We start from the raw sequence: 20546 nt of genomic DNA, 5'->3' as shown, positions 1-20546 counted from the left end.
AAAAAACGCTGCAGCGCTTCAAAAATACAGATATAATTAAACAATTCTTAACAAGAAGTGTATTATTAGCAGAGGATTGCACCCATTAGCAAAAGGATGATTAACCCCTCGATACCCAAAACGGATAAAACAGATATCAATTAAGATTTAACGCTTTTAATCACAGTCAGCACACTGTCACAGATCTGCTGTGACTGATTACCTCCCTCACAAATGAAATTTGCAGACCCCTGAGCTCTCTAGAGACGTCCTGGATCAAGGAGGAAGAAGCAGAAAGACTGTGCAATAATTGTAACTGCGCAACAAGGCGCTAAAACAAGGGCCCTCCCACTCCAATCACAACAGTGGGAGCCCTGATATAACGGTTTCCATGCAGAAAAATATGTTAGCCATGTGGAAAAAATCATGCCCAAAGCGATTTATCACCAAAGTACCTCACAAAAAACGAATAACATGCCAGTAAACGTTTTATTAAAAAACAACATTTTTCAATGTCATGCAAAGCTATCACTAAGCCTGCTACCAGTCGCTACCACTGCAGAGAAGGCTTAAGTATTATTTCAGTGTTAACAGTATTTTCTCAGTCAAATTCTAGTCCCTAGAATATAACTCGACTGCGCATACATTTATCAGCCTGATACCAGTTGCTACTACTGCATTTAAGGCTGTACTTACATCATACGGTAACAGCAGTATTTTCTTAGTCAATTCCATTCCCAGAAAGTAAAGTACTTCACATACCTCATTTGCGGAGGACCCCGCATGCTATTCCCAGTTTCTGAAGTTACCCCACTCCTCAGAATGTCGAGAACAGCCAGTGGACTTAGTTACGCCTGCTAAGATCATAGATAAAAAACGCAGGCAGTTTCTTCTTCCAAATACTGCCTGAGATAGAAAAACAGCACACTCCGGTGCCATTTAAAATAACAAACTTTTGATTGAAGAATAGTTAAGTAAAAACTCCAGCTCCTCTCGCGACCTCCTTCTTTGTTGAGGGTTGCAAGAGAATGACTGGATATGACATGTGAGGGGAGGAGCTATATAGCAGCTCTGCTTGGGTGATCCTCTTGCAACTTCCTGTTGGGAAGGAGAATATATCCCATAAGTAATGGATGACCCGTGGACTGAACACACTTAACAAGAGAAATATATTTAGTGTTTAACGTTATAATATACTTTACATTTAAAACATATTCCATTGGCTTAGCACACATATACACTTTCCCATTCTTTGTAGCAGTAAACCACCTCCAATGCTTAAAGGGCAATTATAGTCAAAAAATCCGTTAGAACATGTAATTTTTTTGACTATCGACCATGCTCTACTGTGTATTTAACACCTGCAAAGGGGTTAAACACACAGAAGTTCTGCTCGGGACCCATGGTGCACTGCTGGTCCCGAGCTAAACCCGCTGCTATTCCAATCAGCAACACTAGTCGCACAACTCAGATTTACAACTAACGCTGTTAATTGTATAGCCCTTTATTCCTTCTCTTATTTGGAAGGGAAAATGTTTGAGTTTTTCCTAAACTAGTTAAGCCACACATCTTGTTGGTGGTGCTACCATTTTTTTAATAGAGCACTGTTGTTTTGTTTAGTTTTTTATTTAAAAAAAAAAAAGTAGAAAATCATATACTGAGCTCACTTGAGAACCCCTAAAACCTATTATCAAAAAAAAATAAAAAAAAAAAAAAATGCCAGTGCATATAATATATAAATAATGAGGAAGAAATGCTCTTCAATATACAGTATATTAGCTACTGGATACATGTCCATTAAACAACATGAGATTATGATATAAAATGTTTAATTATGTGTAGTAAAAACATAATTTTTATTTAACTGATAAATTAATTATTATTATTTCCAGTATTGCATATAGCCGAGGATAGAAAGAAGTAAGAAAGATAATAGGGCACAGAGATGCAAAGTAGGACTGTCGCCACCAGAAAAAGTTGTTGGGCAGGTTCGTGGACTCTCACTGCCAAGAAAGAAATATCAAGTAAGAATAAATGATGTTTTCTTTCCAATGGTAGTGAGAGTCCACAATCCTAACTCTTGGGAACCAATAGCCAAGCTGTGGAGTCAATGAAGATATGGGTGGGTTAAAAAGTGAAAAAGGCAGGCCCTCATTTATCAGGAACTACCGCCTGAAGAACATTCCTGTTAGATGCCCCCCTCAGCCGAGGCAAAAACATCAAAATGATAGAATTTGGTAGTCAGATTAGCCTCTGGAACAAGTTTCTTAAAATTTGGGGAAGGGAAGAAACAAACTCCCGGGTTATCCCACTACTTTGATATAATCTCTGATACCAAAGTAGGAACAGGAAACGTCTCAGGTGCATTAGATTTAGGTCTAAATATAATGTCTAACTTCTATACTGGCTTGACTTCAGCTGGTTTATCCTGAACCTCCAAGGATCTTAAAACCTCTCTAAGCAATGATCGTAAATGATCCATATTAAATTAAAAATTCACATCCTCAACTTCCTTGTCAGAATTTTCTGATAAAACTTCACCGTCAGAGACTGAGGATGTTTTGTCTAAATCAGATTCCTGAGAATGTCTAATGATCAAAGGACAAACAACAGTGCTGCCTTTGAAAAAAGCACTTGAAGAAGTATACAGGCGGCATAGCCACAATAGCCTCAGTAACCACTGATTGCAGTTGAGCTTTAAATTATGGTGCAAACTCTGTTACACCACCCTGAGTAATATATACCGTCGGTGGACCCGAATCCTGTGAATTATTCTGTAGAACTGAGTCTAGGCATGAACCACAAAGTTGTGCGGGTGGGCAAACAGTGACTGTCTTGCACAGTAAACATTTATCTAATGGAAAAATAATGCCTGAGGAGTCACCTTCAGTGTCTTACCCCCTCCTGTAACCTGCAGCCAGTAAGCGTGAAGGGAGCCACGACTCACACAGAACACCTCCAGAATGCGGCCAAACCAGAAGAGAACGGGCCAGATAGCCTGTCAAACTGATTTCATCAGCATGAAAACTGGCCGCACCTCCTTCCTCCAACGCGATAACAGCGCCTACATAAACCTCAGCGCTGTGTGTAGTAGAGCACTGAGGATAGTAAAGCAGTCACAGCCTTCTCCTAAAATGTCTGCTCGCGACCTTAATAATCCATGCAGTACAACCAGAGTACTGAAGGTATGGAGACTGCCAAGCATTAAAAGTACAAATGCCCATACACACTGTAAAAGTGGCAAGACATAGCCACACACTCCTGTAATCCCTTTAAGCAGGAGGGCCCCTGTATACAAGGTGTCCAGCACCCCGCAAGGGAGAGTACCATTAGTATTTCCAGCACTTACTAAGTGCACTCTAGGAACAGGAGTGGAGCCCAAGGCAAAGTACTTACCCCCATACAGATCCACTCCTCATAAAATCTGCCATGTCAAAATCTGTTACGATCTGTAACAAACAGAAAAGGATAGGAATAAGGAGAAGAGTGTACAGTCTGGTCCAGCAGGAGGAAGCTAAGGAACTACTTTTAGACACCCGTGGTTAGCTTGTGACTCAGCTCCAACAAAGTGAATAATAATGTGCAAGCAGCACCCTCCTAATTCCTCCTCTTCCATGACCTGTTCTCTGGAGGAATAAAAGTCTGAAATTCTTTATATATTTCAGCAGCATCTCTATCCATGCCTTTTTCTTGATGAGGCAAATAATTACTGTGAGGGAACGGGAAGTAGGAGGGATACTTGAAACTCTGTCATAGGGTGTATTTGCCTTCTCCTGAAGACCAGGTAATGTAATTCCCCAGAGTAAGGATTGTGAACTCACTACCATTAGAAAGAAAAAAAGTATGCAATATACTTTCACTATTTATTTTGTCCCTTTTTCCTGTAATTTAACTCTGAAAATTGTGGGCTTCTCTAAAGTAATGTGGAATTCCATGCTGAAAACTAGGTTTCTCCTTATGTATGCTGAGGGCAATTATGGGCTGATATTAAACAGGGAATAAAGTGTCCAAGCACTGAACTGTGCAAACAATGGCTGGGAGGAAACCCTGTTAGATAGTTCCTTTGACATTGCCATATTCCAAACAATCACATACTATTCTCAGGCTAACCTTTTATTTGAATGTATATTTGTATCTAGCATTTATTTACTGTTTAATGTCCTTTGTCTGCTATTTTCAAAGCACAGTGTGTAATAGAAGTAAAATCACTCATTTAAATAGTGGAAACAAATAAGAAAATCCTGTATGTTAAGTATTCCAAAATTGATACATTTTAACATATTAATACATCTTGATATTACCTTGTGGCATAACAGTCTGAGTGAGTCTGGAACCAGCAGTAGGAGCGATAGCATTACAAAGAACATTATATTTCTTTCCTTCAATGGCAAGTGTATTGGAAAGGCCCACAAGCCCAAGTTTTGCTGCACTGTAATTTGCTTGTCCAAAGTTCCCATAAATGCCAGCAGCAGAGGATGTCATTATTATTCTTTAAAAGAAAAAAATTAAAAATCAATACTGTATATTTACATAAATTAGGAATACATTTACATTTATGTAAATTATTTATAAATTAAGCACTTAAAAAACCAACAATTAATGCTTTAATTTAGGGATGGCAGACTTGCAAACCTCTTTGATTTAGAATACATGCTAAAAAAATTAGGCTATAACAGCTATGATGCCGAGATATCCTGTTTCAGAATTACTAGTCAAGAAGGACTTACATCAGACCAAAAGTTTAAAATCTTGTTTAAAGGAATGAATGTTTAACCCAGACTGCAGCACAGAAAAATGAAACAATTTTAGTAAATACTTTAATCAATGTAAAATTCAATAAAAGCTTTGGGGAAAGGCATTAGAATGGTTCAGAGATAGTTCAAACCGGCTGGATTGAATCCAGATAAACTGTTGAACATCTGTTGAAAGATGTGAATGCGCTTCCTTTGGCTTCAGTTGGCAAAACAGCTGTTGACGTGTCATCCATGTTTGATTATCAGTTATTATTAAATTGCAATGTGGTGCTGACTATAAGATAATGCATCCATGGTACATTTTTTTAATGGAAGAAAAAATAAATTAAATGACGACAGCTATTTAGCTAAACTCTTATAAAAAATACACTTGTTTTTCTTTGTTACAACATTCCTCTTTCAATAGAAATATCTAAATACATTGAGGAAATATGCATAACAGATTACCAGGAAATATATTTTAAGACCCTAGTTTTATTATGACTTGTCGTAACATGTGTTCTTAAATGCAAATGTAAAAAGATTGTGCTTATTTTCTGCAGCTAAAATTTGAACACCTTACTAACTTAAAGGAACAGTCTAGTCAAAATGAAACTTTTATTCAGAAGAAATTATAAACAACTTTCCAATTAACTTTCATCGTAAAATTTGCTTTGTTCTCTTAGTATTCTTCATTGAAAGCTAAACATGGGTAGGCTCATGTGATAATTTCTAAGGCCGTCTCTTATCTCATTTAGACAGTTTTTCAAAGCTAGACAGTACTAGTCCATGTTTGTCATATAGATAACATTGTGCTCACTCCCGTGGAGCACTGGTTGGCTAAAAAAACAATCTAAAAAGCCTCTGACGAAGCAGGAGGAGTCCCGCGAAACACGTAAGGCCACGCCCACTAGATCACCACACTGACTCTTTACCCTTCTGGGAGGTTAGGACTGTTGCAGGCATTACGGATTAACCGCACCGGAGGAGGGACCTGTTCTGGAGAGTATACTCTCGCCTGGATATCCCCTTCAGCTTGTATAGCTGATGCTTAAACTGGAAGCAGGCAATCAGAACTGAGGGATAACAGTAAGCGTCCCAGGAGGAGTCAACTCTACCATACCTCATATTGTTTGAGGTTACGATGTGTGAGTGTGTTTCTTTTATGTATAATAAAATGTATGAACTGTTTTAACATACACTATTATTGTTTTTTGCTTCTTTGCTCTCCTTTGTGCTCTGTGTCTACTGTTGCTACCTGTCTAACCATAACCAATCACTGATCTACACCAGTGACTTGAAGAGGGAGCTACAGGAAAGAGAGAAAGAACACCCTGCTGTTAACACTGGGACATAGATCTCTTTTTAAAGAGATATCAGTGTCAGCTAAGTGAAATCATTTTATACATGAACGGTTTAAATTGTATTTAGTGTGTCTACATTTAATGTTTATGAAATCTTATTAATTATTTGTTTATACATGACCTCTTTTTTAGTCTTTTAGAATTATTAATAATCTCTCAACCATTATATATACATTATTTTTATCTTTATGTATGAATTTGAGGAATTAATGATTTTTTTCTGAAGGAGGAATCAGTACACTATAATACTTGGCGCTTTTGGGAGTTGTTGGTAGTGGCTAAAAAGCAAGTCTGTCAAAAGAACTGAAATAAGGGGACAACCACAAGTTACATTAAAGAATAAATTAATAGCGACTCTTGGTTGAGTAATAGACACCTAATTTAAATGTGGGATGTGCAGTGGATGAACAAATACAAATAAAACAATGAAACATGTAGATAAAAAAATATTATTTATCTCATCCATGGATGGACTACAGTATATTGGACGCACTACTCGTCCTCTAAAAATTAGTATAACAAAACATATTTATGATATTAACAAAGGAAATAAAAAACAACCAATATCATTACATTTTGAGAAAAAAACATTATTGCAGCTCCAGGGATATAGATTTTTTGGAATTGCAAATGTAACACCACATTGGAGGGGTGGGGACACCTTGAATATGTTGAATAGGTTGGAGAGTAAGTTGATTTTTTAATCAGAGTGATTGAGACCAAATTACCTCAACCGGAATTTTAAAATTTGCCACTTCCTCTAACCTATCCAAAAAAAATTCCAATATAGTTTTAAATATAGTTTTGTTTTCTTCAGTAATACTTTCTAGATAATCATGTATATAGATTCTCTTTTAGTGCACATTAAAATAATAAAAGATTATATATTTAGATTTAGAAACATGGTCTTGGCTATATGTTGTTCCAAGAACCACTTTTATGGGGAAATTATATATTCATATTTTTAACTTATTTTATCATATTTTGTAAATTTTATGAAGGTTTTATTATGTATAATGATGATGCAAAGTATTTACTTACCGATCGTTATTCCTGAATGTTGTTATCCCTAACTTTTAAAATATATATATATATATATATATATATATATATACATACACACACACACACACACACATACATACATACATACATACATACATATATGTATCCCATTGTTGAAGGTTAACTGGAATTAATACTAATGTATAGCTAACTAGATAAGTGTTTGCACTATTGGTTGTTTTCAACTATCTCAAACCGGCATAGAACACTATCGCCTAGATTTGGAGTTTTGTCGGTAAAAACCTGCAGCTCTAACGCTCCTTTTTTTTCCAGCGCACCCTTAAGACAACGCTGGTATTACGAGTTTTCTGAATGGCTGCGCTAGCCTCAGAAAAGTGAGAGTTGAGCAAAATTTAGCTACACATCTACTCTTAATACCAGCGTTGCTTACGGTAGTGGTAAGCTGGAAAAACGTGCTCGTGCACGATATCCCCATAGGATACAATGGGGCTGAGCTGGCTGGAAAAAAAAACTTAACACCTGCAAAAAAGCAGAGTTCAGCTCCTAACGCAGCCCCATTGTTTCCAATGGGGAAACACTTTCTAAGTCTGCACCTAACACCCTAACATGAACCCCGAGTCTAAACACCCCTAACCTTACACTTATTTACACCTAATCTGCCGCCCCCCCTATCACTGACACCTACATTATATTATTAACCCCTAATCTGCTGCTCCGGACACTGCTGCAACCTACATTATAGCTATGAACCCCTAATCTGCTGCCCCTAACATCGCCGACACCGATATTATATTTATTAACCCCTAATCTGCCCCCAACATCGCCGCAACCTAGCTACAATTATTAACCCCTAATCTGCCGACCGGACATCGCTGCCACTATAATAAAAGTATTAACCCCTAAACCGCCGCTCTCCCGCCTCGCAAACACTATAATAAATTTTATTAACCCCTAATCTGCCCTCCCTAATACAAAAGCTATTAAATAGTTATTATTTAATAACTACCTAGATAAAATAATTACAAAATTACCTGTAAAATAAATTCAAACCTAAGTTACAAATACACCTAACACTACACTATCAATAAATTAATTAAATAAATTAACTACAATTATCTAAACTAAAATACAATTAAATAAACTAAACTATAATACAAAAAGAAACAAACACTAAATTACAAAAAATAAAAAAATATTACAAGAATCTCAAATTACACCTAATCTAAGCCCCCTAATAAAATAAAAAAGCCCCCCAAAATAATAAAATGCCCTACCCTAAACTAAATTACAAAGAAATCAGCTCTTTTACCAGCCCTTAAAAGGGCTTTTTGCAGGGCATTGCCCCAAAGTAATCAGCTCTTTTACCTGTAAAATAAAATACAATCCCCCCCAACATTACAACCCACCACCCACACACCCCTACTCTAAAACCCACTCGATCACCCCTTAAAAAAACCTAACACTAGCCCCCTGAAGATCACCCTACCTTAGGCGGCATCTTCTATCTTCATCCTTCCGGAGTGGAGCGGAGCCATCTTCTATCCAGCCGGCGCGGAGCCATCCTCTTCTTCCGATGTCCTAAGGCCGAATGAAGGTCAGCTAATAGAATGCTACATCAATTCTATTGGCTGATCCAATCAGCCAATCGGATTGAAGTTCAATCCAATTGGCTGATTCAATCAACCAATCGGATTTTTCCTACCTTAATTCCGATTGGCTGATAGAATCCTATCAGCCAATCGGAATTCGAGGGACGCCATCTTGGATGACGTCATTTAAAGGAACCTTCATTCGGCCTTAGGACATCGGAAGAAGAGGATGGCTCTGCGTCGGCTGGATAGAAGATGGCACCGCTTCACTCCAGAAGGATGAAGATGTCTGCCGGTCCGGATGTCCTCTTCTGCCCGGATAGGATGAAGACTTCTGCCGGTCCGGATGTCCTCTTTTGTCCCATCGGTGGCCGGCTGGCTGAAGACGGCTCAAGGTAGGGTGATCTTCAGTGGGGTAGTGTTAGGTTTTTTTAAGGGGGGATCGGGTGGGTTTTAGAGTAGGGGTGTGTGGGTGGTGGGTTTTAATGTTGGGGGGGTTGTATTTATTTTTTTACAGGTAAAAGAGCTGATTACTTTGGGGCAATGCCCGCAAAAAGCCATTTTAAGGGCTGCTAAAAGAGCTGATTACTTTGTAATTTAGTATAGGGTAGGACATTTTATTATTTTGGGGGGCTTTTTTATTTTATTAGGGGGCTTAGATTAGGTGTAATTAGATTAAAATTCTTGTAATATTTTTTAATTTTTTGTAATTTAGTGTTTGTTTTTTTTGTATTATAGTTTAGTTTATTTAATTGTATTTTAGTTTAGATAATTGTAGTTAATTTATTTAATTAATTTATTGATAGTGTAGTGTTAGGTGTATTTGTAACTTAGGTTAGGATTTATTTTACATGTAATTTTGTAATTATTTTATCTAGGTAGTTATTAAATAGTTAATAACTATTTAATAGCTATTGTACCTAGTTAAAATAAATACAAAGTTGCCTGTAAAATAAATATAAATCCTAAAATAGCTACAATGTAACTATTAGTTATATTGTAGCTATATTAGGGTTTATTTTATAGGTAAGTATTTAGTTTTAAATATGATTAATTTATTAAATTATAGTAATTTTAGTTTGTTTTATTTAAATTATATTTAATTTAGGGGGGTGTTAGGGTTAGGCTTAGGTTTAGGGGTTAATAACTTTATTATAGTAGCGGCGACGTTGGGGGTGGCAGATTAGGGGTTAATAATTGTAGGTAGGTGGCAGCGATGTTAGGGAGGGCAGATTAGGGGTTAATAAAATATACTAGTGTTTGCGAGGCGGGAGTGCGGCGGTTTAGGGGTTAATACATTTATTATAGTGGCGGCGATGTCCGGTCGGCAGATTAGGCGTTAATAAGTGTAGGTAGGTGGAGGCGACGTTGCGAGGCGGGGAGTGCGGCGGTTTAGGGGTTAATACATGTATTATAGTGGTGGCGATGTCCGGTCGGCAGATTAGGGGTTAATAAGTGTAGGTAGGTGGCAGCGACATTGGGGGGGCAGATTAGGGGTTAATAAATATAATGTAGGTGGCGGCGATGTTAGGGGCAGCAGATTAGGGGTTCATAGGTATAATGTAGGTGGCGGCGATGTCCGGTAGGCAGATTAGGTTTAGTGTCTGCGATGTGGGAGGGGCCTCGGTTTAGGGGTTCATAGGTAGTTTATGGGTGTTAGTGTACTTTGTAGCACGGTAGTTAAGAGCTTTATGTTCCGGCATTAGCCCATAAAACTCTTAACTACTGACTTTTATATGCGATAGGAGTCTTGGCGGTAGAAGCTGTACCGCTCACTTCTTCTAAGACTCGTAATACTGGCGTTAGGCAAATCCCATAGAAAAGATAGGATACGCAATTGATGTAAGGGCCAAAAGTCACGGAAGGAAAGTGAGCGGTAGACCCTTTCCTGCCTGACTCTAAATACCAGCGGACGTTAAAAAGCAGCATTAGGACCCCTTAACAATGCTTTTTAAGGCCAAAGCAGAACTCTAAATCTAGGCATATGTTTTTCTGTTCATTTTTCAATGATTTTTTGCAATATGACTGTACAATTTAGATTAAGTTGTTCTATGGCTGCCCATTGTTGAAGGTTAACTGTAATTATTACTAGTGTCTTTATTATCAGTTGTTTTCAAGTATCTAAAACCAGCATAGGACACTATGTTTATCTGTCCATTTTCTAATGATTTTTGCAATATGACTGTACAATTTAGATTAAGTTGTTCTATGGCTACCCATGGTTGAAGGTTAACTGGAATTAATACTAATGTATAACTAACTAGATAAGTGTTTGCACTATCGGTTGTTTTCAAGTATCTCAAACCGGCATAGGACAGTATGTTTTTCTGTTAATTTTTCAATGATTTTTTGCAATATGACTGTACAATTTAGATTAAGTTGTTCTATGGCTACCCATTGTTGAAGGTTAACTGTAATTAATTCCAATGTATAGTTAGCAAGACAAGTGTTTTTACAATCAGGTGTTTTCAATCAGTGTATTACACGTATTGCTGTATTTTCACTCTACACAAGTTTTTGTCTGTATTTTAGATAATTGCTTTATTGGTTACCAGCTAGGTAATGGTTGCTTAGCAACTAATCTTGGTGGTTTTTTTAACAGGGGGAGGGATCTGTATAAATGTTTGGCACTTTGTATTGTTCTTTGGTCTGAGGAAGGGGAAGCTTTCCCCGAAACGTATTTAAGACCAGAGAGTGCTGTCTTCTATATTTTGCTATTATTACCCACATTCATGCACCCTGGCAAATCGTGAGACTGTTCGTGAGAGTGCACTTGTCCTATTAACATATATATATATATATATATATATATATATATATATATATATATATATATATATATATATATATATATATATATATACATATACACATACATACATATATATATATATACATACATATATATATATACACACATATATATATATATATATATACACACACACACACATACATATATATATATATATATATATATATATATATATATATATAAATACACATATTTTTTTATTAGGTGCACTCACTATAACTTCCAAACAACAGCAAGGGTGCTGCGTGCAAAACATACACAAATCCTTTAATCCTCCTTAGGAAGAATACGCTGCACTCACTGGTCTTGAGAATGATATCATTTATTCAGAGTCTCATCACATCAGCTCATAGCTGCATAAGTAACCCCAGACGTTTCGGTGCCAAACTGGCACCTTTCTCAATGGGTAATTCCAAATTCTCCAAATGTTCCCTCTATATATACTGTATATAAATAAATTAAAATCCTCCATGTCTCAAAATTAAATCAATGTAAATATTTGCATAGGAAATTAGCACATCTAGGCAAGAATCCCTGCTTGCTTTGTCCCCAGAAATAACTCATATACAATGTTACCAATGCACAAGAGAATTCTGGGTAAGCTATGCAAATTAGATATGCAAAATCTCAGTTTTTTTGCTTCAAAAATACTGTTTTAACACAGCTATCCTTTTAACAGGATTATAGCAGCAGGAGTGATGTCTATGATTAAGGCTGCAGCCGAAACATGTCAGACAAAACTACTACCTAAAGCCGTTTGATACACATTTTGTTTGTTCACTTTTTAATGGATGCAAAATAAATTTGGACTTTTATAGAAGAAAGTGTTTGCCGGCTTTTCTCTAACTTATCTATCCAAGAACTTTCCCTACAAAGCTGAGCACCTTTGGTTCCGCATAGAAACCAATATAGCACAGTTCTACCTGATCATTGGAGGCGGTACTGGTCACAAGGTGAAGAAAGGGGCAGGATCTTTTCTCCCAGGTGCTGAACGCTATAAACGGCGTGGGAATCCAGGAGGTTGTTGAAACTGCAAGGCAAGTGTACTCCCCAGAAAGGCTAAGGAGGTAACCTTCCGGTTTGTGAAGCACTCCTTGTCTCTCATAGAGCTGCGGAAGCGGTCTTTGGGACAACGTGTGGTAGACTGCTCAGAGCGCCTGGATGTAAGTTTTTACCCTTATCCTGGGGGAGTTTTTCAGCCATCCTTCATGATTCACTCCTTGACCTTCTTAGCCCCTTTCGTCCATTATTATCACTGTTTGACAGCTTGCTGTTTTGAGCACAGGCTCATAGGGGAATTTTTGCTTACTATATATATATATATATATATATATATATATATATATATATATATATATATATATATATATATATATATATATATATATATATATATATATATATATATATATAAGTATATGAACTAAAAATATGGAGATATAGTAAAACAGGAAGTGATGCACCGGAGGTGACATAGTGCAAGCTACAGACAGTAAGACGAAGACGGCGCGAATTTCAAATTGAATCCAGTAATACATAGGAATACACCATATATCAGTGAATCAATAGAAAGTAGAATGGGAGGTTTAAATACTTGAAAATATGGAGAAAAATATATCCTTGAAAAAGCTAGGAAAGTCGGAACATGTGTCAAAACATTTACTAATCCTGGGCCAGGTGAAGGGACAATTGGGTATTTATATAAATATATTTGAAGATACACTGGAGGTGTGGCTGGTTGTGTGCCTAACATAACATTGCACCAATACGATAGAGCTCGGTAAAAGATCAGATCCACATGAGTAACGGAAACTGAATTTTACAGTTGGTTCACTTAACAGGATTACACTATTGTCTCCTTCTGTTATTTTTCTTTCTGAGGTGTTTTGTGTCGGAAATATAAGAAGAACTTGAGGAGAAATTTGGGACAGTGTATCCATTTAAACATATTAACCTCTAAATATAAGAAGTTCACTATGTTGTTCTATTACATGTATTGATGTCTAAAAAAGTGTTTTGACAAACTTACGACAGTCTAATTCTCCTCATTCTCTCTACTCCACCAAAGGTAAATAAGGCCGAAGTGTAGCTTGAGTTGAAATAGATCACTCCGTTTACCTAAATTTTTTTATTTATTTTTTTAAACCTCTACATACGAAATTAAATTACATAGGTATAGTATATCCTATTTGTATAACAATATGTGAGTGGGAAATAAAAGAATCATTTAAATAAACATTTGCTTTCAATATAGTGAAGCAACATTTTTTTTTATTTTTTTTTTAGCAAAATTATCAAGGTAGTTGATGTTAATGCAAGGTGAAAACTTCATATTTCTATCTCTGACCACGAAGATATGTTTGAGGTTGAAAGGCTCATGCTTTGGAAGACGTTAGAAATATAAACAGACATGAAAGGTCATGTTAATTTAGAATCTCAAATGAATACAGTAACTATTTCAGAGATTACATCAAAGTCACCATATTATTTGAAAAAGATTTCAAATGAATAGTATAATAAATTTAGGAAGCCTCAGGTGATTCATATGAGAATCCAAGTTCTCTACTGTTTCAAAATGCCATTAAAGCTCAAGGTCACAAAAATAATTACAAATTTAACAAGTTTTGATTTTAAGGAAATTGTGCACTGTAAAAAAGGGATGATGATATGAAAAGTACATGCAGTTATATTAACGTTATGTATTTCGTTTCTTATATATGAGCTAAATACAAGCTAAAACACACATCAAGACATCATGAAAATACCATTTAAACATTTTCTTAAAACTTACAAGTACTTAAAGTAACTGTCAAAAAACCCCAGAAACATTGATTTTGATGGCACGAAATAACCAGAAGGCATGTTTGGTCTGCCCATATTTATATCTGAATGGAAGGATTTATTAATTCACAGTATAGCCTTTTTCACGTTAGTCATTTTTAAATTCTGGTACTGTATTCCTACCACCAAAGCTAGTGAAAGTCTATTCCATGAATCAGTACACTTTCAGTAAAAGTTTTTATATATATATATATATATATATATATATATATATATATATATCTCTCATCCTCCGCTGTTCTTAAAGGGACATATATATATAATTGTATGCTTTGTCTAAATCATGAAAGATAACAAAACAAAATATATGCTTACTAGATAAAGTCCTTTCTTTCCTGGCAGGGAGAGTCCACGACTTCATTCATTATTGTTGGAAAATACAACACCTAGCCACCAGGAAAATGCAAAGACACACCAGCCAAAGGCTTAAATATCCTTCCCACTTCCCCTATCCTCCCAGTCATTCGGCCGAGGGAATTAGGAAAAGTAGGAGAAACATCAAGTTATAAAGGTGCCAGAAGAAAGTATAAAAAGTATAAAAAGGTAGCCGTTCAAACAAAATATCTTACGGCAGGGTCGTGGACTCTCCCTGCCAGAAAAGAAAGGAATTTATCTGGTAAGCATAAGTTTTGTTTTCTTTCCATAAGGCAGGGAGAGTCCACAACTTCAATCCTTACAGCTGGAAAAACCATACCCAATCTCCAGAGGACACTGAAGGAATAAAGGAAGGGAACAAAAAGGAGGTGAACCCTAATCTGAGGGCACCACAGCCTGATATTTTCATTAGTATTTAAATTATTATTCTTGAAATGAGAAGTTTTAGGGAGTCTCTCTAAATCTTCTAGTATATATTCTTTGAATAAATCTAAATGAGTGTTATTATTATTCTTATTTCAAGAATAATAATTTAATACTAATGAAATTAGAGCACTGAAAGCCCTAAAAAACAACACCAGCCTAGTGATACGTCAGGCGGATAAGGGAGGAGGTATCATTTTACAGGACCTTTCAGACTATCTATTGGAGGCCAATAAGATACTGAGCGACAATAGGTATTACCAAAAGTTATGTATCGATCCCACTGACAAATAGCTTAAAATTCTATCAGGCATTATTAATTTTGGATATCAGGAAGGGATCATAACTACAGCTGAAAATAATTTTTTAATCCCTGTGAAACCCAATTGTGCCTTTTATTACCAATTGCCAAAGATACATAAAAATGTCCAATGCCCCCCAGGGAGACCCATTATAGCAGGGATTGGAAGCCTAACAGACAATGTATCAGCGTATGTAGACTGGTATCTTCAACTGTATGTCGTCACATTAGACTCCTATATCAAAGATTCAACTGATCTGATCAAGAAGTTAGAACACATCAGGTATCATGAGAACATGATATGGATCTTATGTGATGTCCATGCCTTATATTCTAATATACAACACAACCTGGGTATTCAAGCTGTATCCAAATTTTTGTCAGATGATCTTTATATCCCCACCTTACAGAAGGAATTTATTTTACAATTGATTACATTTATATTAGAACACAATTATTTTGTCTACCAAGACGAATATTATTTACAGATACTAGATACTGCCATGGGGACCAGGTTCGCTCCGAGTTTTGTCAACCTTTTTATGGGCATGTTCGAAGAAAGGTATATATACAGATCGTCACACGGAGCGAACCTGGTCTTCTATGGCAGATACATAGATGATCTTCTGTTTTTATGGAAAGGTGATGCTACCTTTGCGGAATCTTTTGTAGCACATCTCAATTCTAACAAGATGGGTTTAACTTTTTCAAGTAATATTGAACAGAAATCGATAGTATTTTTAGATTTATGTCTGTCTTTCTCCAATGACAACAGAATCATTACCACCACACACTTTAAGACTGTTAATTGCAATAGTTATCTCAACTACAAAAGTAATCATTATAGCTCGTGGCTTAACAACATCCCATATGGACAATTTAAGAGGATACGCAGAAATTGCAGCTATATTGAAGATTTTGAACAACAAAGCATGATTCTAAAAACCAGATTCAAAGAAAAAGGTTATCCTCAACAAGTGATAGATGCAGGTTATGAGCGTGCTAAATTTGATGACAGAGATTCCTATTTCAAACAAAAATCGAATAATAATAGCATTAAAACAACAGATCAATCGAACTCCATTTTCATTATTCAATTTAATGTAAATCATATGAAGATCAAACGTATTATTAAGAAACACTGGAATTTGGTCCAGAGGGACCCAGTCCTGGGAAAGTTGGTGGACCCAGAAAAAAATGTGTGTTTAGACGAGCCCCCACACTTAAAAGTGTGTTGGCACCGAGCAAAGTTATAGTTCATAAACTTGATAAAGGAATTAATCCGTATATACCATCTAAAAATAATGGAGTAGGGAAATGCCATCTTAAAAAATGTAATATGTGTAAACACACCAAGCCTGGTTGCAAAACCTTTTCATCCAACATTACCAAAAAGTCATATAATATACACCAATCCCTAACATGTACATCAACTTATGTAGTATATCTATTAACCTATAATCTTTGTGGGATTCAATACGTAGGCCGCACATGCAGGCTTATTAGAAATAAATGGAATGAACATCTTAGAAATATCAAAAATAAATTTCAAAATTACAGTGTTCCGAGACATTGTAATAATACACACAAAAGATCCACAAATACATTTAACATCTGCCCACTTGAAACAATCCCCCCTTCCCACATATATAACAGATTCAATAGGTTGAGACAGAGGGAAACTTTTTGGATATATACACTGAATACTTTGTTTCCCTCTGGTCTCAACCTCAACATGGATTTAGCAGCATTTTGACCATATCTTTATATTTTATCCACTTTATCACTTATTCTATTACTATTTTCACTTTCTCACATTCATATTATTTTTAGTATAACAATGTTCTCCCATTGTGATTCATATTATATTTTGTCATTGCTACTCTTGAATACATATTGTTTACTTATATTTATTATTTATTGTTATTTTTGGTTCACCTATATCATAGATTGTACTAATTATATGGTTGTCTATAGTGTTCTTTGAAATATTAGGCACCTCTTCGATTGTGACACTTATATCTTATGTGATCCAAATATACCTCTGCCATCTATGAGATTTGATTGTTGCTAAGCACTAGTTATTGGATATTATAGGGTTTATGATGTTCTAAACGCCCTATTATTATCATGTAGTGTTAGATTACACGCCCCGACTATTAGACAGGCTCGAGCGCACATCCTACTTAATTACATGTATTTTGCCCACCCCTATCCTCCTCCTCTCTTAACCTATGTGTTAGGATAGTAGTGTCATCATTTGGTGTTTCTTTGGATTGTAATATTCACCCCCCCCCCCCGTTGTTATAGGAACCATGACCCATTATGCATAATCACTTGCTATTACGCTCTTATCTTGGTTTCATCCAACCTTGGATATTAGGATATTATGAGGGCCATGGTGCCACAAATGTACTTATTAGATTTATGTACCTCTTCTTTATAAACCATCACGTAATGTTAGATCATATGTCACTATCAAATACGGGTATTGACTCAACCCCTTTCTTCTGATAAGCATATCGCTCACGCCCACTCACTCCCTCTTCCAGTCTCTACGATTGGCCATTAGCATCATCATCTACGGGCTATGATCCAACCCCCTTTTATTTATTCAATATAGACGTTTGTACCGCTTCTTCATAAACTATTACGTAATGTTAGATCATATGTCACTATCACATACGGGTATTGACCCAACCCTTATCTTCTGACAAGCATATCGCTCACGCCCACCCACTCCCCCTTCCATTCTCCGTGATTGGTCACTAGCGCCATCATCCACGGGCTATGATCCAACCCCCTTTTTCTTTCCCGTCCAGTACACTGTTCTCACTCGCCCTCTTCCCTTCCAGTCCCTATGATTGGTTAGTAGCGTCATCACATGTTCTATTGATCTTTATTGGCCGTAATATTCACCCCCCCGTTGTCATGGGAATCATGATTTTGTGCACACGATTTTTTGCTATTACTCCCTCATATTCTGGTTGACCCAACTATGGATGCCAGCCGCTTAAGATCAACCATTCTCCCCTTCATGTTTTTGACTTACGATTGTTGATGTCAGCTTATTTTATAATCTTTATACACATGGCGTTTTTTGGCCACGCCCCCGATGACATCACACATGACATTTCATTCCCTTCCACTCTGACATGACTGTTTAAATAAATAATGAATAACATTATACGAATCATTCTATGGTTTGAACAAACACCTAATAATAATAGTTTATCGGTAATAAAAGTATACTCTGAACATAGTATCCTGTCAAGATTAATAGGATTTTGCATAAACGTCCTTACTCTGTATACTACTATTGAATATGGGATATACCATTCCCAGTTAGTTATAGGATACCCAGGTAGGAATATATCAGTTATTTAGTACTCGCTATTAGTCTATACACATTCTAAATATTCTGTTGTTTTTGGAGAAAATTATCAGAGATTATCACTTATGTTTATATGGTTTTTAATATATGAATATTTTAATATATTATCCCTATTTATGCACATATCCCCCCTTATTTGTATTTTGGTATCTTCTGAAGGGGGAGTGTAATTTTGACGATCCCCGATTGGCTGGATTTGGTTGTAAATATGGCAGCTGTGAGAGTTTGTTTGTATAGCCTGATGAAACAGTGTTTTACACTGAGAAACGCGTTGCTTTGTTTTTAACTATTGTAATACATTTTTAAATATTTTAAACTCTCCATCTGCTGTCTATTCACTTTTGTGATTCTGATACCTTCCATCATCTGGATTTCCGGTTCCATCTGAGTGGGACTTGGACCCTGCTGGCTGATCACTACCACATTGGTCTACACAGACCCATCCTTTCCTGGTATCTCTAGACTCTTCCTGGTGAGACGAGGATTCCATTGGCTATATTTCCATTGGGTCTACCGGACGACTGGTGGTTCCGGACTGCTTGTACTGCACATCAGTGCTTTACACCTTGTGAGTAAGATTCATTAGCTCTATTGCTATCATATTTGAAGTTGTTTTGATCTGCACTATGTGGCACCCTCTATTTTACTTCATGTAGATCACCTTATCCTGTGTTGTGGCACGACACTTTGGAGGAGCGGCCTACTGCTTTGGATTTGCATTTTTTAGACCTGGAATTGGATGAGCAAGACTGTTATATCACTGACCACTATCAATTGGACTATCTAGTCTGTATATTCATTTATTTGTGCATACTTTTGTATCATTGTATTATTTGTACCACTGTATTCATTTGTCTCTAGGCGCCTCTTACTAGTACCTGGGTGATTGTCTGTGTCACCGGTTCACTAGTTGCTTTTTTTCTCTGTGTATGATTGTGTGTCTCTCTCTCTCTTTCTCTCTAACCCTCTGTGTATGATTGTCTCTCTCTCTCTCTCTCTCTCTCTCTCTCTTTCTCTCTCTCTAACCCTCTGTGTGTGATTGTGTGTCTCTCTTTCTCTCTCTCTCTAACCCTCTGTGTATGATGTGTCTCTCTCTCTTTCTCTAACCCTCTGTGTGTGATTGTGTCTCTCTCTCTTTCTCTCTCTCTCTAACCCTCTGTGTGTCATTGTGTCTCTCTCTCTCTAACCCTGTGTGTGATTGTGTCTCTCTCTCCTTCTCTCTCTCTCTCTCTCTCTAACCCTCTGTGTGTGATTGTGTCTCTCTCTCTTTCTCTCTCTCTCTAACCCTCTGTGTGTCATTGTGTCTCTCTCTCTCTAACCCTGTGTGTGATTGTGTCTCTCTCTCCTTCTCTCTCTCTCTCTCTCTCTAACCCTCTGTGTATGATTGTGTCTCTCTCTTTCTCTCTAACCCTCTGTGTATGATTGTCTCTCTCTCTCTCTTTCTCTCTCTCTAACCCTCTGTGTGTGATTGTGTGTCTCTCTTTCTCTCTCTCTCTAACCCTCTGTGTATGATGTGTCTCTCTCTCTTTCTCTCTCTCTAACCCTCTGTGTGTCATTGTGTCTCTCTCTCTCTAACCCTGTGTGTGATTGTGTCTCTCTCTCCTTCTCTCTCTCTCTCTAAACCTCTGTGTGTGATTGTGTCTCTCTCTCTTTCTCTCTCTCTCTAACCCTCTGTGTGTCATTGTGTCTCTCTCTCTCTAACCCTG

The 20546-nt window shown here is 36.7% G+C and overlaps 1 protein-coding gene across 2 annotated transcripts in view; it reads right to left on the bottom strand.

Annotated features, from left to right (window-relative positions):
- HSD17B4 (hydroxysteroid 17-beta dehydrogenase 4) overlaps window positions 1-20546 on the bottom strand; it is a 790821-nt gene that overhangs the window by 621103 nt on the left and 149172 nt on the right. For both annotated transcript variants that reach the window (XM_053701594.1, XM_053701593.1), the window contains exon 9: window positions 4281-4468. In XM_053701594.1, the coding sequence (XP_053557569.1) occupies window positions 4281-4468 (188 nt within the window). The remainder of the gene's footprint in view (window positions 1-4280; window positions 4469-20546) is intronic.

This window comes from Bombina bombina, chromosome 2, assembly GCF_027579735.1.
Source record: "Bombina bombina isolate aBomBom1 chromosome 2, aBomBom1.pri, whole genome shotgun sequence".
Lineage (NCBI taxonomy): Eukaryota > Metazoa > Chordata > Amphibia > Anura > Bombinatoridae > Bombina > Bombina bombina.
This window is presented reverse-complemented; position numbering and strand designations above follow the sequence as displayed.